This window comes from Taeniopygia guttata, chromosome 13 (genome assembly GCF_048771995.1).
Source record: "Taeniopygia guttata chromosome 13, bTaeGut7.mat, whole genome shotgun sequence".
In the NCBI taxonomy this organism is placed as follows: Eukaryota; Metazoa; Chordata; class Aves; order Passeriformes; family Estrildidae; genus Taeniopygia; species Taeniopygia guttata.
The window spans coordinates 16,538,818-16,557,324 of NC_133038.1; the positions used below are offsets into that span (position 1 = coordinate 16,538,818).

General features: G+C 48.9%; 1 protein-coding gene across 3 annotated transcripts; it reads left to right on the plus strand.

Annotated features, from left to right (window-relative positions):
• Nucleotides 1-30: 30 nt before the first annotated feature.
• ECSCR (endothelial cell surface expressed chemotaxis and apoptosis regulator) lies at nucleotides 31-17,981 on the plus strand. Of its 3 annotated transcripts, none has more exons than XM_072935361.1 (11): nucleotides 31-165; nucleotides 9,147-9,188; nucleotides 9,973-10,023; nucleotides 11,298-11,414; nucleotides 11,858-11,911; nucleotides 13,752-13,820; nucleotides 14,347-14,445; nucleotides 15,016-15,114; nucleotides 15,648-15,684; nucleotides 16,046-16,281; nucleotides 16,812-16,911. In XM_072935361.1, the coding sequence occupies exons 1-10, from the start codon at nucleotides 87-89 to the stop codon at nucleotides 16,236-16,238; spliced, it is 840 nt and encodes a 279-aa protein (XP_072791462.1). In that variant the 5' UTR covers nucleotides 31-86; the 3' UTR covers nucleotides 16,239-16,281; nucleotides 16,812-16,911. The 3 variants fall into 3 exon arrangements, with proteins under 3 accessions (XP_072791462.1, XP_030140002.4, XP_030140003.4); XM_030284143.4 differs by lacking the exon at nucleotides 16,046-16,281 and adding an exon at nucleotides 17,347-17,981 and having other exon boundaries at nucleotides 32-165; XM_030284142.4 differs by lacking the exon at nucleotides 16,046-16,281 and having other exon boundaries at nucleotides 16,812-17,065.
• The last annotated feature ends 526 nt before the right edge of the window (nucleotides 17,982-18,507 follow it).

Below are 18,507 nucleotides of genomic sequence, written 5' to 3' on the forward strand. Positions count from 1 at the left end.
TGAGCCCGTTTCCTCCTATTCTTTAGCAGGAAGCTGTGGGAGCCAGCCCAGGCAGAGGGGACTCGCTGCCCACGGTCCCTCCCGGCATGACCAGAGGCTCGGCCAGCGCCGAGATGCTGCTCCCGTCCCTCTGTCCACTGCTCGGGCTCCTCCTGCTGCTCCCAGGTGAGCTGCTCCGCACCCCGGGGTGCACGGGGACATTGGGGGGCCCAGATTCACGGGGGGCTCCGAAGGCAGCGGGGCAGAGGCTGGGAGCTGCAGCTCAGGGGTGGCACAGCCGGGAAAACGCGGCTTTGGCAGCTGTGAGGGGCTTGTTGGGCACTGCTGGAATACAGAGATTTGTTTGCAGGTTAACGAAAGGAGTGTTTCTGCTGAGGTGTTTGGAGTAAGTGACTTTTGTCAAATAAGAGGCGAGGTGGAATGTTTCAATGTACAGGACATTGTTTTCCTCAAAAATAGTTTTTATTTTCGCTTTTTGCTCTCATTAATATCAATGCAAAGCCCATGTGCAAGGCTCGTGCAGAGTACGTCTCGTCCTTGCTGTAATAATTCTGCTGCTTTGGGGTAATTATTCTTTAACTTCTCTTTCCCATCTGAGTCGAGGTGTGGGATGAAGGAGATGGTTTCCTGCTCCAAAGGATGACAGGTTGCTTTTCCCTGCATTGTCAAGCCCCTCTTGCCTTGCTGACAGCTGTAGTAGCTGGGAGCTGGAACACATTCAAAGGAATATAAAATAATATGTCTCCAACTCCGAGGTTTTATCATTAAGCCATAGAAGCTGCCTCGGGTTACAGCCACTGTGCTGGTAATAATGGGATTTTTAAAAGGCAGAGAATCATAGAATGGTTTGTGTTGGAAAGGAAAGATCATCTTATTCCATAGAATATAGAAAGCAATTCAGTTTGTAGCTGTATAATTCTAAGAAATAAGAGCACAGGGATTGGAAATTTTCTCTCTTCATTAGAGGCCAACACTGCTGCCTTCAGCAGAGGGGGGATTTGTGCCTGGGATCAGAGCAAGGATCACATCAAGGGGCTTTGAGCGCCTTGGCCACCCCGTGACACTCCTTAATGCCCACCCAGAACACTGATTTCCCTTTTAAAACTGCTCGGAGGGGCTTTTATGGGACAGCAATGGCACAGAGGGGGTCAGGCCCCTTCTCTGGCTGGGCTGCACCACACCAAGATCCACAGAGTGAGAATCCCAGAGGCACTGCCCAGAATTCCAGAATTCCAGCTCCCAGATGCCATCCTCCATCCTTCAGTCTCAACAGCATCACTCTGTCCTTCAATCCACCTATCTAAAATCAGGGCCAGGGGCCGTCCCCTCCATGGTCACAGCACCGTCACACCTCTCCCACCAAACCCACCTTCCCTGGAATGTCCTGCCTCCCTCTTCTGCGCTGATCCAACAGCCCCAAAATGGCTTTTTAATTGTATTTTTAATTTTACAGCAAGTCCCAGAGGTGGTGCAGCCCCTGGGGGAAGGTTCTGCACAAGGCAAAGCAGCAGCTTAGTGAGAGGGGCAGCTGGGCTCCGTGGTGCCGCTGGTTTCCAGCTGCTGGCACATCAGCAGCTGGAAAAGGGAATTAGGGGCTCTGGAACAAGGCTGTCTGCCCTGGGGGAGATGGATGTAACCTTGAGGAGACAGAGAATCAGCTTTGGCTGGACACTAACACCTGCCTGGTCCCACACAGGCCTTTCTCGCTTTTGCTTGGTGCAAATTCAGTATTTTATTAATTGATAATTTCCTAAATTAAATTTCTTCATTCTCATGGTTATTTCTGAAGGGAGGTTTGAATAAGGGAAGTTCAAACTGTTATTTTGAAATTGCTGAATTGGGAAGGTCTGGCACATTTCCAATGTGGTTTTCCTCCCCCTAGAAACACTTAGCAGAAAATTTGTCCAAACAAACCTCTTCCTATAGACCCTTTCCATTACAATGGGCTGGCGTTTTCCAGACAAAAGATTTCCACTGAAAAATTCCTCCTGAAAGCTGATGAAAACCCAGCAGGATTTCCCACTGTTGTTGTTCCATCCACTGCTCTCCTTATCAGTGCCACAGCCCTGGGTGGATAATGCCACGAGAAATGTGGCATTTCAAAAGCAGACATGTGTTTTGAGATATATTTTTCATATAATCAAAAAGATGGGGTGCAGCTAAAGGACAGGCACCCGGATTCCAGACCTGCATCCTCAAACCAGCAGATTTCTCAGCCAAGGGCGAGGCCAGCCCAGCCCTGAGGTGGTGAACAAGGAAGAGAAAGCAGGAGGTGGTTTGGAGAAATGTTTGCTCACACAACAAACTGCTCCCTTCAGTAACACGAAACCTCTCAGCACTGCAGATCTGACTGCAGCAGCTTCCAGGAATTCTGTCCCATTTACAATAGGTGAGTCAACAACAGGTGTCCTTGCAGGAGGTGCTGCTGGTGTCCCAAAGCCAGGAGTGTTCCTGGAAGCCAGGCTGGAGAAGGGATCTCAGGCTTCTGCAGCACCAGCAAAGTCCCAGCTGGGAACTCTCCCAGCCCCAGTTCCCACAGGAGCCCACCCAGCACGACCCAACCACCTCAACAAGGGAAAAGCTGAAGTTGAAGAGTCCAGAGCAGGCACCAGGATGGAGCAGCTCTGCCGTGGGGGAAGGCTGGGAGAGCTGGGGGTGCTCACCTGGAGAGGAGAAGCTCCAGGGAGAGCTCAGAGACTTTCCAGGGCCTAAAGCAGCTCCAGGAGAGCTGGAGAGGGACTGGGGACAAGGGATGGAGGGACAGGACAAGGAGGAATGTTCTTAAGCTGAAGGAGGGCAGCTCTGCAGGTGGGGTCTCACCTGAGTGAGGCAGAGGGGCAGAACCCCCCCTGCCCTGCTGCCCACACTGTGGGGATATGAGATGTGGGGGGTACATGAAGAGTTAGGAAATGTGGGAGTAAAACCTGGGTCATTCACCCAAAATCTGGGCTCAGATGAATTGTCAGGCCAAGATGCTTTATGGAGCTGTTGCTTCTGTGAGACTGGAACCTTATCCAGGCAGGGTTATCCTTCAAGTGCTCCCCTGGCACTCAAGCCAGGACACTCAAGAAAAGCAGGTGGAAAGAACAGGATTTCTATGAAATCTTTTAGCCACCAGCCCAGCCCCTTTCACACTTTGTCTCCTGAACCAGTCCCAGCAGATCACATTCCTGCTTGGTGGTTCATAAACACCACAGAGCAGCGCTCAAATAAACCTGGGGAATCTCAGAATCACTGGAAAGAATATTCAGTTTGGGAACAGACTTGGAAAGTCTCCTCTGTAAACTGCTTTGAGCTCTGCTAATAAATAATATTATTAAAAAACTGTAGGTAGGCAAAAAGCACTGGATGGCCTCCAGGTCCCATCGAGCCTGGATTGGTGGCACCCCAATTTTTCATTTGCACTGGGCATGGAGTGATTTCCCCTCCAAAATCCTAGACCCAGCTCCAAACCTGAGGAGCCAAGAGAACAGGACCCACATCACCAGGAGCAAACCCAGAGCTGTAAAATAAGCAGGGCAGGAGGAAACTGGAACCAGCAAGTAGCTGTGAGGGTGATGGAGCAGCAGGCTGGTGGAGCAGTGGGGGTGCAGCCAGGAGAAAAGTCAGGCTGCTTTTCCTTCCAGGAACAACCCCTTCACATGGAAAAACCAGCCCTGGGCAGCACAGGGGTACAGCAGAGCCACTCTGTGCTCGCAGCTTCCCCACATTGTTTTTCTCCTGGGCTGTTTCTACATCCAAGTGGGTTTTAATTGCCTCCCATTAAGATCTGCTTCCAGACCAGCTCACAGAGAGGAGCAGGGAATGTGGTGCTTGGAGAGGATGCCCAGGCCCAGCCCTTGAGGATGGGCAGAGGAAGGCAACGATTAATTTTAATTGCTAAAGGGATCCGGGATTAAATCCCGGCTCTCTAAACTTTCCATAACACTTTGACTGAGTCATTACAATTCAGAACAACTTGGCAGCCACTTGCCAACCCCCCATCCATTTGGGAATTAGGCACTTGAACACTTCCGTGGATCTGGCCCTGATTTGGGCTGTCAGTTATCCACCCTGCAGAACAACACTTTTCCTCTCTCCTCCACAATTCCCACCCCACATGTTCTGCTCTGAGACCCCCAAGGCAGAGACACCTTATTTAGGCACTTAATAAAACAGGACCTAAGCTTTGGGAGAACTCTCTGCTTTCCAGGTTTCCTAAAAGATAATTTCTTTCCATGTGGATGTCATAAGAACTGGGTGTTGCTCACTGCTGCTGTGTTTTACCCAGGAAACAGCTGCACCTGTGTTAAGTGGTTGGTTTTGGTTTTTTTTTTTTGTCTTGGGTCATCTGACAGAAGTGCCAATATCTGAGTTGCAAGGCCTATTTTTAGCTTGCTGGATCTCTTTTCTGAAAGTGTTTTCAAGCACAGGGTGACACAGAGGTGCAGCACTGCCCCGTGGGCTCTGCAGGTGGGACATCCCCCAAAACTGCCAGGAAGGGACGAGTCCAGGGTTCCTTGTCACTGGGAATAGATGCTCCCTCCCATTCAGCAATTCTGAGTGGACAGGAGCAGTCCCTGTGACCCACACCAGTGCCAGAGCTCCTCCCCAGTGACTCCAGCCCTCCATGAACACAGGCTGGACACCACGAGCCTGTCTTAAGCCTGATCTAAACTCTGCTGAAACCTTTCCAACAGCTAGCTCAGGTCTCTATGGCAAAGTCTGGGGGTTTAAAGTAGTCCCTCTCTTGGGTCAGCAGCTGGGAAAAACATGCTTTAAATGTCTACAATTGCCAAAAATAATACCAAAAATAATACCTAAAATTCACCCATCTTTTGGTTGACATCACCCTCTTTGAGCTGAGAAGTGAGTGGGGTGAGCTGCTGGCTTTGGGAACATCTTAGCTGCCATGACAGAAGGCTCCAGGTCAGTCTAGACACACCTAACCCCACAGAAAAACAACTGCCAAAAAGAGGAATGCACAATTCTCCTGTTTACCCTTTGGAAAAGTCACCGGGAAAGCAGCGAGCACGGAGCGCGAAATGCAGCTGCGGCCCCGACGTGCTCCTCCGCAGCCCCGCAGCTCCGGTGGCTAACTGGGACTTTCCCATGCCAGCAGGAGCACAAAGCCGTATTTCCCATCGTAAATCCCTCAGCCAGCTCCCAGTCTCCACCCAGGACTGCACAATCCAGCTGTAAATCCTTTGCACCCAAACACGCAAGGAGCTCCTTGGCAGAGGCTGCCCTTGTGGAAGGGCTTTGATGTTTATTGCAATTCCAGCTGCGCCAGCCGTGTCCTGATTATTGCTGGGAGCTGTTTATACAGCCAGGGCTCTCTGTGCTGGAGGAGGGAATGGTTTCCAACTCCAGAATCCCCTGGGATATCTGCAGGGGGCCGTGACACGTGGCGCGTTGTGTTCACCCCATCCTGTGCCCAGCCCCACAATGGGAGCTTGGTCTCATTCTGCCTTGCACAGATCCATCCCCCTCCTGTGGGACTGGGGATGCTGAGCACCTTCCCCTAAAGAAAACACCCAATAGAACAGGAGTTTTGCTTATTTGAGTTGGCAGGGAAGGCACAACAAGCAGCAGTGGCCAGAAGCTGGAGCCAGGCCTGCTGCACTTTGAAATGAAGCGTGGATGTGTTTAGAGAAGGCAGGGCCATTTATTCCGGAGCAGAATGCCAGAAGGGATCTCCAGCCCTCAGCCTCTCCAGAGCAGGGCCACAGGAGCTCCGGGAACTGAGCAGTAGGGAAAAAACTGCTTTTTTATCTTTTTTACAATAACCACAATGTTTAGGTTTGCAAACAGAGAACTTCAGAAGGTCTCCAGTGTGACTCCAGGATGAGCTGCAGTGCAGAAAGTGTTGAGTACAATCCTCCTGTCCAAGGGATGCTGGACAGGAGGATGTTCCCATCAGAGATGGCAGAGTAGGACAATGTCATCTCCCTCGCCCTCAACTTCCTCCCATCCCCAGAGGCTCTGTTCAAGCTCTCAGATGGTGGAGATATGGTGGAATAAATCCAGCTCAGCACCTTCATTTCCCCTCTTCCTTTGGCAAAGGCTAGGTGCAGAGAGCAGCTCTGTCCCCAGCGATTCTGGGTGCTTCCACCATGTCCATGAAAAAGTACCTGGGAGCATTTCCATAAGTGTGCCACAGCTGCTTCTCCCCTCGGGAAAACAGGACAATGGGTCCTGCAAGGGAAGTTTGGAGAAAGGGGAGCTGGTTGAGTCTGGCAGCTGCTGGAGGATATTGACCCTCATGATGGTCTCAGCATTTTATTTTCTGTGCTGAATGTAGAGAGTATCATAAGGCATTTTCAAAACAAATCCAGAATCATACCCTTTCCTCAAAAGAAGCATCTCTACCTCTTGAGGAAGGGCAAACATAAGCTTAAAACATTCTTTTTTTCCCATTATATTAATTGATTTAGTAGGTGATGGTACAGATGCCCATAACCCTGTCTCTTACTACCCTTGATACCTTGTGAAGGCTGACCTAAAACAGAGACTGGGCAGAGTTAAAGAATAAAGTAAGGGTTTATTAAAAGGATCTCCTCATGGATCCACCTTGGGCAGCACCAGAGCCCAGCCAGGGCTGCACCCAAGATGAACCAAAATGGTCCCAAAATGAGCCCAAAATGAACCCAAAAGGGCACAAAATGAACCAAAATGGTCCCAAAATGCACGAGCGCTCCCGGGGGCTCTCACTGGGATCAGTTCTGCTCCATTGGCACCTTGGAGTTCATTGTCCCATTCCAGCTTTAGCCCAGGCAGCCCCATCCTGCTTGTTTTTCTCTCTCCAGCCCACGTTGTTTGTGCTCTTGGGCTGAGATTTGGATCATTTGTCCCTGGTCCCCAGCTGGAGCAGGAATTATTTTGTCTCCCTGCTCTGTGAGGAGAGCTCAGCAACACTTCATGTGAATCCCAGACCCACACACTAAAGCAGCACAGAAAAAGAAAAATAGAAAAGATCAAACCTGAGGCATCACCCTGATGCTCCTTTAAGTTGATCTTCAAAACCCCCAGGGAAGAATATCCCATAAATTCTCCAACACAACCACTCCTAGCACCTCACTAGCCCTGTGCTAAGGCTGGTTCCTATTTCCCAGCCTCCTCTTTCCTTGCTGCACATAAAGGTCTTTATTTCCTGATCCTGCTCCAAACAGAGCTAGAAAATAAACCAGTCCTTTCTCTTTGTATGATTAAAGACCTGATCTTGTCTCCTCTTGCCTGGATTGAACAGGACAGTTTTCCCAGTCTGCTGCCCAGTGAATTAGAAGAGAAAAACATAGAAAAGGTCTGAAAAGTCCAGTCTGATTTTCACAACCAAGCCATGTCTGGGAATAAACCACATTTTATTATGTATTCACCATGGTTTACACGCTTCCTGTCTGGCTGGGATCATTGTCATAAAGCCTCAGACATGAAAACAATTATGGCTCCAGAGCAATTCCATGAGGAAAATGAGATCAATCAGGAACTCGCTACACCCAGAGGGTGCTGAGGGTGAGCTCTGAGCCAGAACCACACTCAGGGCTCAGGGTCTCCTTCCAGACACCCCTCCCTGCCCAGGCCCTCAGCCTCCCCCAGGCACCAGCGGCTCATGGACCTCCCCCAGAGCTCATCTACACCACCCCTACAGCTCCTGGCATCAAATCCTGGAATCACGGAATGGTTTGGGCTGGGAAGGACCCTAAAGCTCATCTTATCCTACCCCTGCCATGCCAGAGACACCTTCCACTGTCCCAGGCTGCTCCAATCCCTGTTCAGCCTGGCCTGGGACACTTCGGGGATCCAGGGGCAGCCACAGCTGCTCTGGGCACCCTGTGCCAGGGCTGCCCACCCTCCCAGGGAGAATTTCCTTCCAGGAGAGCAGCTTCTGGCTGAAAACAGGCACTGCTGTGCCCTGGCTGGTGCTGCAGTGGCTGGACACTCCCCTGCACCCTCTGTAAAGGCACTGCTGCCATCACAGAGCCCTGAGGAATCATGAAGGGACAGTGTGCTGGAAGAATTCAACCTTCCCTGCTGTCCCTTTCTGCCCAAATCTTTTTTCTCCCATGGGACTCTGCTGAGATGGATCACCAGGGCAGTGAGATTCAGCTGCTTTCTGTACGTGTAGTGTAATTTCTGTCATTAAACTTAACCACAGAGAGCACCAGGGTCACAAGCAATAACCATTTCAAAATCCCAATTAGGATGTACATTCCAGCAATGACAGACTCAAAGTCACCTTTCCAAAGTTAAACCAGCTGGGTTGGATTTGAGCATTAAAAGGGTATTTACAGTTTCCAAATCTTGTCCTCAAGTGTGGGACATTTCTCCCATTTTCAAGGGCAGTATTTTTAATTGGCATCTCATCTAAGCCTTGGGGTTGGACTAGACAACCTTGAAAGTTCCTTTCCAAACCAAAATACTCTGCTCTGTGACTCCATGAGCACTGGACTCCGGGACCTGGGGCTTACAGAAAACATCACAGATGCTGAGAATAGAAATGTGAAGAATTGGAGCAGGGATGCTTTGTCACGAATCCAAAAGAAAAGCAAACAAATAAACCAAACAAAGCCACCTTTCAGTTGAGGAACTGGGGACCCAGTAAACACCTACAACCTTGTATGGACCTGCAGGACTACCCAGCCCTACAGGGAAGGCAGCTCCTGAGGGCTGCAGCTCCCTCCAGACCCACAGCCCCAGGCTTCAGTTTCCCAGGACACTCAGGATAGGAAGGAGAACAGTCCCATCAGCTCCTGGAAGCCTTTACAAACCTCATCCATCCGTTCCTTAAGGTCTCAAGGGAACAAAGTGTTCAGATGTGTGTCTTACCTCTGAACAGCTCCACACCACAGATCACACACCCTTCTGTGCCAGGGCTGGGCTGAGGCAAACAGCTCACGGGGAGGGAATGACCCCATGGATTCCTCTGTCCCCCAAAGGGGAGGAGGACATTTATCCTGGCTGGATAAACTCCACTACTAGTTTACTCAGAGCCTGATAGTTTTGCCCTCAGCAAAACTTCTTTGCTACTACTTCTCTGCTAATGCTTTTGGGGCGATCCCATATTTCAAAAGAAGATGAGGAAAACCCAAACCCCACAAGGAACAAGAACAGCAGTGTGTTAGTGGCCACCACAGATCAGCACCACTCACTCTGCTCTTTCCTTTCAGGTTCTACAGCTTCCACAAACTCCTCCACCCCCGCTGGAACAGGTACCTCTGCCTTGTGATGTGCTTTATGTGCCTGGATGTGGAAATGAGGGGATGCAAATCTGGGAAAAACCCCAAATGGGACCCTGATTCCAAGCTCCCATCTGTTGAGGGATCTCCCAGGATCCTTCCTCTGCCCAGATCTCCAGGGGACATGGAGGGCACTGTGGCCCAGGGGGTGACCTTGCTTGGCTCCCTTTTGTCCAGAAGGGAGCGAGTCTGTGTTCCAGGGAGCCTGGGGAAAGCAGAGGAATCCTGCCTGGATCCATGCAGCTGGTCCCCACAGCCACACCAGGACAAACCCTCTCCTTGGTGTCTCTTGTTCCCCTCACCCTTTCTGCCCTCGTTGGCTACCGTGGCCCCTTTCTGGCCCATCCTCCAACCCTCCTGACGTTTCTCCCCTCTCTCAGCCCCTAAATTATCAGGCTAGCCCAGAGATCCGAGGCCTTGAGGGGAGGAACATCAGGAGATGGGCAAAGATTTCCAAAAGAGGCTCTCACCCCGATGTAGTTGTCCAGCTCTTTTTATTGCATGGTCCAAGGGAAGAGCAGGGGAAAAGAGGGCGAACAGGAAGGGTCAGGGGTTTATCTGGGCTCTGCACAGGGAGGGCTCTCTTGGCTCTCCACCAACCCTGTTGGGGCTGGAAGGAGGGGTCCAGGTTTATCTGATCAGTGTCACAGGGGTCCTGGAAAATGGGGAAAACGTGGCCTGAGCACAATGCAACACCCTCCCTGTGGGATCCCCCCAGCCTGGAAATGTCACTTCCATGTCTCTGCTTGTGTTCCAGGTCCATCCCAACCAACAGCACCCAGCCCTGAAGTCAAGAACCACAGCCCAGGTAATGCTGAGCTGGAGACCAAGGAGGTTTGGGGACATCCCAACTCTGACCTCAGTCCAGCTGGGCCACCCCGCAGTAACTGGGGCTGTGCAGAGGACAGTGCTGAGGAGGAAGGAAATTTTGGTGGTGTCAGGGCTTCTGATCCAGCTAACTCACCCCACAGGGATCAAGGCACAGGTGTGAGCAAAACCAGGGGGAAAAATCACTAAGTTGAATAGGGAGAATGAGATGATCATAGAGTGGAACCCCAGAATGGTTGGGCTTGGAAGAGACCCTAAAGCTCGTCCCCCATGGGCAGGGACACCTTCCACTATCCCAGGTTGCTCCCAGCCCTGTCCAGCGTGGCTGATCTTTAAGATCCTTCCAACCCAAGCCTTCCTATGATTTTTGACATGTACAGAAAACCGATTACACAAGAAATTATCTCTCCAGCTCCATATCTGTTAGCGTCCACTTGAATCTTTGGAAACAGATCTCCTGCAACATTTCAGGAAAAAAATGAATCTAAGCACAGCTACCCTTCCAGAAGGACCCCAAAAATATCAAGGAATAAGATCTCAAAAAGATCTCTGCTTCTGCTTCCAAGACTTGCAAAAAAAAGAAAGAAAAACTTAAACTAAATCCTAAATTCTAATATTTCAGTGAAACATTTGGATAAAGGGGAAAATACCCATCACATTAACCTTGAAACCATTTCACCATTTTCTCAATTTATTGGAAAGCCAAGAGCAGTCTAGACAAGGAAGTTGCCTATAAATTCCCAGCTGGTGATCCACTGTTCCTTGCAGAGGGATTATTAAAAGCTTTTCCCCTCACATCTTGCTCTGGATCAGGTGCAGTTTGGAGCAGGTTGAGGCATCCAGACCACTTCAAGAGCTGAATTATTTGTGCTTGGAGACTCTCAGTGAAATGAAAGGTGAAAGCTGCATTTCAGAACACACAGAAATGATCATGTGGTGCCAGGCAGGTCAAGTGTCTGGTGACAAAAACACCTTCACTTTTCACAGCAGAGAAAGAAGCAGTGGCAAATCCTGACTTTCTCCATGTGTTTGCTGAGCTCTGCCAGCTCAGCATCTCCTCACAGTGAAAAGAGCAAAAGGAAATTCCAGAGTACAAGAGCTCCTTGACTCTGAGCAGGACAGAGGCTATTTCCATGCTTTCCCTAGCAGATTTTTCCTAACTCTCGAGAAATTTGAGGGCTCTGCAATAGCTGTGCCCTCCTCAAGCTGTTTCTGAGCTGAACCTTTTGAAGTAACACCACAATTTCCCTACAGAGCCATCAGTAAAGCCAACACCACTGACCAACCTGAGCCTCACCTCTGTGGGTCAAACTACTACAGTCAAACCCTCCCCCACCACTACAAGAAACCTGACAGCAACTACTGAGCGAGGTAAGGATGGAAAACTCAAATATTTGCTCAGGCAGGACCTGTGTGTGACTCCCTCCTTATCCAAACTGCAGGTACCAGAATATTTGGCCTAGTCCACACTGTTCTTCTTCTTCAGCAATTCTGCAAATATTGAATTTCTCAGTTTTTTGCTGAAAGAGCAGCTCACTCCAGATGGACACAGCCAGGCCAAGCCCATAGGAGAAAATCCAGATCAGGCTTTATCAAATATTGGAGCTGCTCCAGTCTCCCCAGGCTCCCTCTCACCTGTCAGGTACACTCTGAGCTGACTCCACACCTGGCTAACTGGGCACCCTGATGTCTGCCTGCACGGAAAGTATCATGCAAATAAAGATTTTTGCTCCATGGACACTCAGCAGCTCTCCACAGTGGAATTTGTAGTGGCTTCCCAAGTTAATTGTCCTTTCCCATGTTTCTTTATCTAGATGAAAAGTCCAGCGGAAACAGAAGCACGGCAGCTCCTTCTCCAACTCCTCGAGGTACTTTGTCCTTTTAGAGACTAACAATAAGATCACATAATTTGATGGTGATCATTGGCACAGGTTCTCTAAGCATGAGTCTGTTTTGGGTGGTAAGTCATCCAAAATCACACCTGATGTCTTTATAAGCAGTGATAAAACATGAGATAAATGCTCTTAACATCCTCTGCTGGGATGAACTTTTGCAGCCAAACAAGGGATCTGTGTTTAGGAGAGGGGAACCCTTTTAAAATATTTTAAAATAAATATAATTTTGCTTTTGACAGTTTTTTTAACCCAACCTGTAAGTACAAATTAGAGAATTCAGTAAGAGTTTTCTCAGAATAAGGACAGAATCCACGTGACTGGAAAACTGAAATCTGACAACTGAGCTGATTCTCCATTAAAAATTCAGCCTCAAAAGTCTGCAATGGTCAAAAAACTGCTCTGCCTCTCCAAGTATCTCTCAGATGTCTCACACCAGCAAGGTGAGGAAGCTGTGGTCAGCTGTGCCCACACAGATGCCCACCCAGCAGGGCTGTGCCCAGCTAAGCCAGGAACCCTTTGCTCAGAGCAGATTGCAGACTGTTCATTCCAGTCCTGATTTACCACTGAAAAGCTCCACACATCTTTGAATAAAGATGCTGATGCTTCCAAAAGCCAGTTCTCCCATAGTGTGAGACCCAACATTTCCCAGGGATGGGGTATCTGTGCCAGACTCGGCAAACCACAGCTTCTGCCTGTGGCTAGAAAAACAATTTCACAATTAACAAAGAATTTGATGAGTGGGGAAAAAATTTTACAGCAGCAGGCCCTGCTTCTCCAGACTGTTCTGTTCCTTGTGGCTTCTGAAATGGCTAGATTTGTTATCTCATGCCTTTTCCCCATTTTCTTCTGGCTTTTGGCAAAATGCCATTCCAAATCAGGGATGTTTGGTGTGGGACAGGACCTGGGTTCGGCTGCTCCCCGGGCAGTGCCAGGAGCTGTGCACACCTCTCCAGGCACCACATCCCCTTGGCCAGTGTTGCTGCTGGGAACCTGGGCATGGGGAAGCAGGGAAGAAGATCCTACTTGGCCTACAGATGATGTTGTGAAGCTCTGAAGTATCACTTTGAGCCTCCTGACAGGGCCTGTAGCTGCTCATTAAGGTTGATGCAGACACTCTGGCTGTTCAACAACAGCCTGGAGGCAGCAAAGGATGTTTTTTCTCTGTACAAGTGAAACACGAGGGCTGGCTTTACCTTTCCTTGCACAGGCACTGGAAGCAGCTGTCATAAACCAAGCAGCTTCACACAAGCCAGTTTATCCCACTGAGAACAGGAGTCCCTGCTTAGACAAACCTCTGTGCTGCCACAACTAGACTACACATGGTGTAAAAGTTAGTCCAGCTCAAACACGTTTAATTACTTCTAGATAACCCAGCATAGCAAATCCACTCATTTCAAGCCCAGGGACAAGCCAAACACTCAATCCACACCCACATTCTGCAATATTTTTTTCCCTAATCAGACTTTAAAATAAAGTCTTGATGTTTATGACCTACAACACATCTATAACCTTCCCAGCTCAGCCTGCCAGCCTTGCCTTGCTGTTTCTGCCCCAAACCTGTGCCTGGGACTGCAGACCCTAAAGAGTTCACAAAAGGGTATTTGAATTTTGGTTCCCTAGGTTTCCATTTGGACATGAAAATAGGACAAAGTATGTTTGGTGGGAAGCTTTTAGTATGGAGGTGGGAGTATTAATTGCATATTTCCCCAGATATCACTGGCACTACTGTGAATCCATTCTCCTCTCCATCAATTCCTTTGGTTCTTGAATGTCACTGGAGGTCAAGACTCCCATTTTGTGTCTCTCTGTGCAGGTCAGGATCCCATGAGGAATGAGAGCACCACAGCATCAGCGACTCAAGGTGCTTCCTCCTCACAGAGAGGTGATTCCTGCTCCATATTTTATATTCTTCTGCACAGCCTGCAGCAAGGCCATCACACAGCTCTCTTCAAGGCAGCATGGACACCAAGCATTTCCTGAGGGGTGCTGAACATCCCATCCAGCCCTTGAGAAGCCTGTAAGGCTCTGCAGAAACAGCACTTCAGGGCAACCTCTTGAGCCTGGGAACAGCAAGAAAGGTGCCATTATGGTAAAAGGTTGTAAAAGCAGGAAGGCTGGACAAATTCCCTCCTCAAATGCAGTGCCAGCGCTGACTTTGACCTTTCCCCACTGGGGTCCCAGAAGGAAACCCTGTGGGTGCTCTCAGCTTGTCCATAAAAGGGGCCCCACCAAGGCAATGACTCCACACAGTCTCACTCACTTTGCTGTTAGTATTAATGGGCCTGACCAGGATCCAAACTTGGTCTCTTCAGTGAAGTGGGAGTTAGGGCATTTAGCATTGAGAGGAATCCTCTTCCCAGCCGTGGAAGAATGACTTTTATGTAAATCTGTCTTTTTCCCCTCTGTAGGCGCCTCAGAACCCATCACCCCAACACCCAACTCCTCCAGCCAATTGCCCGAGCCCACCCCGACAGACGAGAAATCACCGCTGACGGTGGCAGCTTTTGGTAAGGTCTTGTGCCACCTGGGGACAGGGGTGGAATGGGATGGGTTTAATGTCCCTCCCAACCCAAACCATTCCAGGATTCTAAGTCCGAGGGATTCTTAGCAGGACAAATTTCCTGTGCAAAGAATTGTTTGATTTATTAAGGCCTGATGTCAGTATCAAAACTACACTTGATTTAAAGTGGTTAAAGATGGTTTATGGGACAGATAACATCACCCTCAGCTCTAGCTTGTGTCTCCCTGTTACATTACTTATTTATCTGGCTTTACACACTTTCGGGATAAGATTTACCAACTGTAGCAGGAACATACGGACTCTTATCAATCCCCAGTGTAATCAGCTGACTTCTGCCTTCCTGGCACTGCCTTACCAATTAATTATTTATTGATGCAGTATTCATAGAAGCCCTTTGAGGTTAAAACACAGGAGGATAAAGCTATTTGTTCCAACAACTGTTTACTTCTTTGCCTATTACGAACCATGCTCACATTAATGAAAATATTGACTTCCTAGCCAAGTTTTGATGTCAGAATCTCTCTGCTACTCAGACAGTTCTTTCCTCTCTCCCCAGGTGTCATCAGCTTTGTCGTTATCCTGATAGTGGTGGTCATCATCCTGGTCAGCGTGGTCAGCCTGAGGTTCAAGTGCAACCACTCCAAGGACTCGGAAGGTATTTGTCTGGGAGAATCTGTGCTTCCCTAATCAACAAGTCACCAGTTTCCATGTGGATCTGGCAATTCCTAAAAGATGCATCTGAAAAGCTTACACCTTGGTGGGGAGGTTTGGAAGCCAGACTGGAACATGGATTGAGCAGTCAGGAATGCAGTGTGACCTCCTAGCTAGAGCCCCAGCCCAGCCTCATCTGGCTGTGGTCTCAAATTTCCTACAGCTCAAATTCCAAGAGGTGGGCAGCTCTTCCAGCAAAAACCATGGAGTTTGACACTCCTTTTCCTTAGGAATCCCATTTCCCACGATACAGTGCCCAGCAGAGGGCAAGGCTGCTCTGCAGCAAGGCAGAATCCTTTCTAAAGCCCAGCAGGACCAGCAGGTCCTGCCTGTACATCCCCTTAGCTGAAGTGTTTTCTCTAATCAGTTCCCAAGTTTCCCCCACAGTGTCTCCAATTTCATTTATATCCCTGCATGAAGTAATTCAGAATAGAGCTGACTTATTTTATGACTTCTCACATGCTTTTCTCCCCCCAGACAAACAGAAACCAGGAACCTCCATGGTATCAGAGAGGTAAGGCTGCTCCTGCCACCCACATCTGATTGAGAGTGCCTGTTTTGTCCCAGAGCTAATTTTAGCAAGGAAAAGAGTCTGCTTTGATTAGTTCAGGTGGAAAGAAGCTTGTCAAGACATCTTTGAGATAGTTAGAAAAGCAAAATCAGCTTTGATAATACCTTATGCTCTGATAGAGACATAGATAGAAGGTCAATATTTAGGGGGTCATCTCAAAGCTGCACTGAGGGAAGACTCTCCACCTTCCCAAAGAAGATTGATTGTCTTCCTTGCCTAGATAGAGCCTTGGGGTCTAAACTCTAGTTTCAGGATCTCAGAGCAGTCTCAAATATCTCCCAAGATGCCCATTACTGTTTCCCAGTGAGAGCAGGACAAAGGAGCCCCAGTTCAGAGACTTCTGGAAAAGAAGCATCAAGCAGAGAATGGTCCATCAGAACCCCATGGTCCATCACTGCTATTCCAGAGGAGAGGCTGAATGTGGGAAAACAGCAGGAAAGAAGAGCTGGAAGGGACAAAACATATTGCTGCTATTTTTCCATCTGATAGTTTCCTAAACCCTGCTTTGGAAAGGGACCAGGGACACAGGGAGCAAAATCTGTGAGTATTTAGGTACCAAATCTGCATCAGCGTCAGTGGTCACTAAATGTCCTTAAAGATCATGATCCAAGAGACCTGAAGCCACCGAGGCAGAACATGCCAGAAAATAGGACAGTGCCTAAGGTTCCCTGACCCCAAAGTCATCCAGCCTCCACTGGCAAGGATTGCACATCCCAGCCCTCAAGGTAGGAAAAAAGGGGAATTCCACCTTCCAAAGCCTTGCAACTCCCTATAGATGGACCTGAATCTGGACAGCAGCTCAGTGGGTGGTGGAAACCAAACCTGGTCCCCCACACCAGCCTCAGCCTTGCCTGTTTGTCTCCAGCTCTTGCAAAGAAATTTTGACCTTGGAGGTGTCCAAGGAACACCTGGACACAGCACTTAGTGCTCTGTTCTGCTTGATCAAGTGGTGATTGCTCGAAGGTTGGACTCAATGATCTTGGAGGTCTTTTCCAGCCTCAGTGACTCTGAGATTCTGTGATACCCCCTCTTGTTTCCCACAGTAATTAATGATCTCCTTTCCTTGGCAGCTGCTCAGCAGACACGAGCCAGAAGGGGAATAGCATCACTCTGATCTCCATGAAGAATATCAACACCAACAACAGCATGAACTACCCCCCATCAGAAAAGGTTTCCTTTTTCAGCCTTGCTTTTTAGGGCTTCAGCTGGGGATCATTTCTCTGGCTGGATAAGAGCATGCCTTGAGGTATTTCTTTGTGCTTTAATTCCTTCAGAAATACCACAAAAATCAGCTGCTACCAAACTTCTAAAGGTCCAAACTAATTCCAGTGAGCCTGATGAAAAGTTTGAATGCACATCTCAGGTTCACCTGGGCTGGCTGAACTCGAGGTGCCAAGTTTACCTCATGTACACAGGTGACATCACCTGTGGCCAGCAGCAAAGCCAGAGGAGTTTGCCGTTAAATGGAGAGGTCCACATGAGGAATTCTTATCATTTTCAGTTATTTTAAAGCTGGGACTGAGTTTGGGAGAACACATTGCTCTACTGCCTTTGTCAGCCCAGCCAGGCCACTGATGAACTGATGAAGTTTTGTTCTTTTGGCAGGTGCTATGAAGCCAAGAGCACAGAGCTTGAAGCTGACGTGTGACAACCAGCAGCGGCTTTCTAGGTTCTTTTTATTTTTCCTTCAGGGAAAGAGCAAGGGTGGACTTTATATATAAATTATTATGTCTTTTCTGATCAGTACATTTACACTAGTGTCCTACATAGCTTCCCCACCTGGGGCCTAAGGGCTTTCTCCAGTTACAGCCTGCCACTCTCGGTGGTTGATATCTAACTCTATTTTTGATATGCCTTCAAAGACTCAGATAATTCCAGCAGCAAGAAGCACCAAGGCATCATCCACTCCACTAATAAACCTCTGCCTTAGATGAATGGCCTTTATAGTCTGTGCCAGGCAGTCACGGGCTCATTAATCAGCATAGCCCCACGTGGAGCCAGACCTGTGTGTTGGGAAAGCCTGATCCGAAGCTGAAGGCACGATGGGACTTCAATGCCCAAGTTCTGGGTCAAATCCCAGCACGACTGCTCCAACCCCCTTATGCCCGGTGCCCTCATTGTCCCCACAGCAGTGGGGTGGTCACATCCCCCTACCTCACAGGGTTGTTGTGAGACCTCGTTAATCCCTGGCTGTAAAGCGTTTGGAGAGCTGTGAATTAAAGCTGCTGCTGAAATGCAAATTGCCATCTTAAACACTTTATTATTATTATTAATAATAACAACAGAGCTTCAGGAAGGCAGATTGTGATCTCTCCACGTGCTCAGCTGAAGTGTAAGGAACAAAGTCCCTGCATGGATCAGGGTTTATCTCAGTGTAAAATGAATGGCCACAAGCAAAATGCTGAGCTCCTTCAGCTCCTGGGGTGTGGCAGCACACGTTTGCCAGGAGAGCTTCCAAGGGAAATATAGGTTGGATATTAGGAAAATGTTTCTTACAGAAAGAGTGATAAAGTTCTGGAATGGCTGCCTGGGGAGGTGGTGGAGTCACCATCCCTGGATGTGTTTAACAAAGCCTGGATGTGGCACTCGGTGCCAGGGTTTAGTTGAGGTGTTGGGGCTGGGCTGGACTCGATGATCTTGGAGGTCTCTTCCAGCCTGGCAATTCTGTGTGGTTCTGTGTGATCTCCACCACTGTTTCCCCAAAGCTTCCTGGGACCAGGAAGAGGCAGAGCTGTGCTTTGCAGCTGGCAAGGAAATGTTCAGAAA

Bases quoted from the DNA above. Each gene is read 5' to 3' on its own strand.
- ECSCR (XM_072935361.1), top strand. From the start codon at position 87: ATGACCAGAGGCTCGGCCAGCGCCGAGATGCTGCTCCCGTCCCTCTGT. The intron at 14,446-15,015 runs GTAAGGTCTTGT...CTCTCTCCCCAG, and splicing joins GCTGACGGTGGCAGCTTTTG to GTGTCATCAGCTTTGTCGTT. The intron at 15,685-16,045 runs GTAAGGCTGCTC...ACTGTTTCCCAG, and splicing joins ACCTCCATGGTATCAGAGAG to TGAGAGCAGGACAAAGGAGC.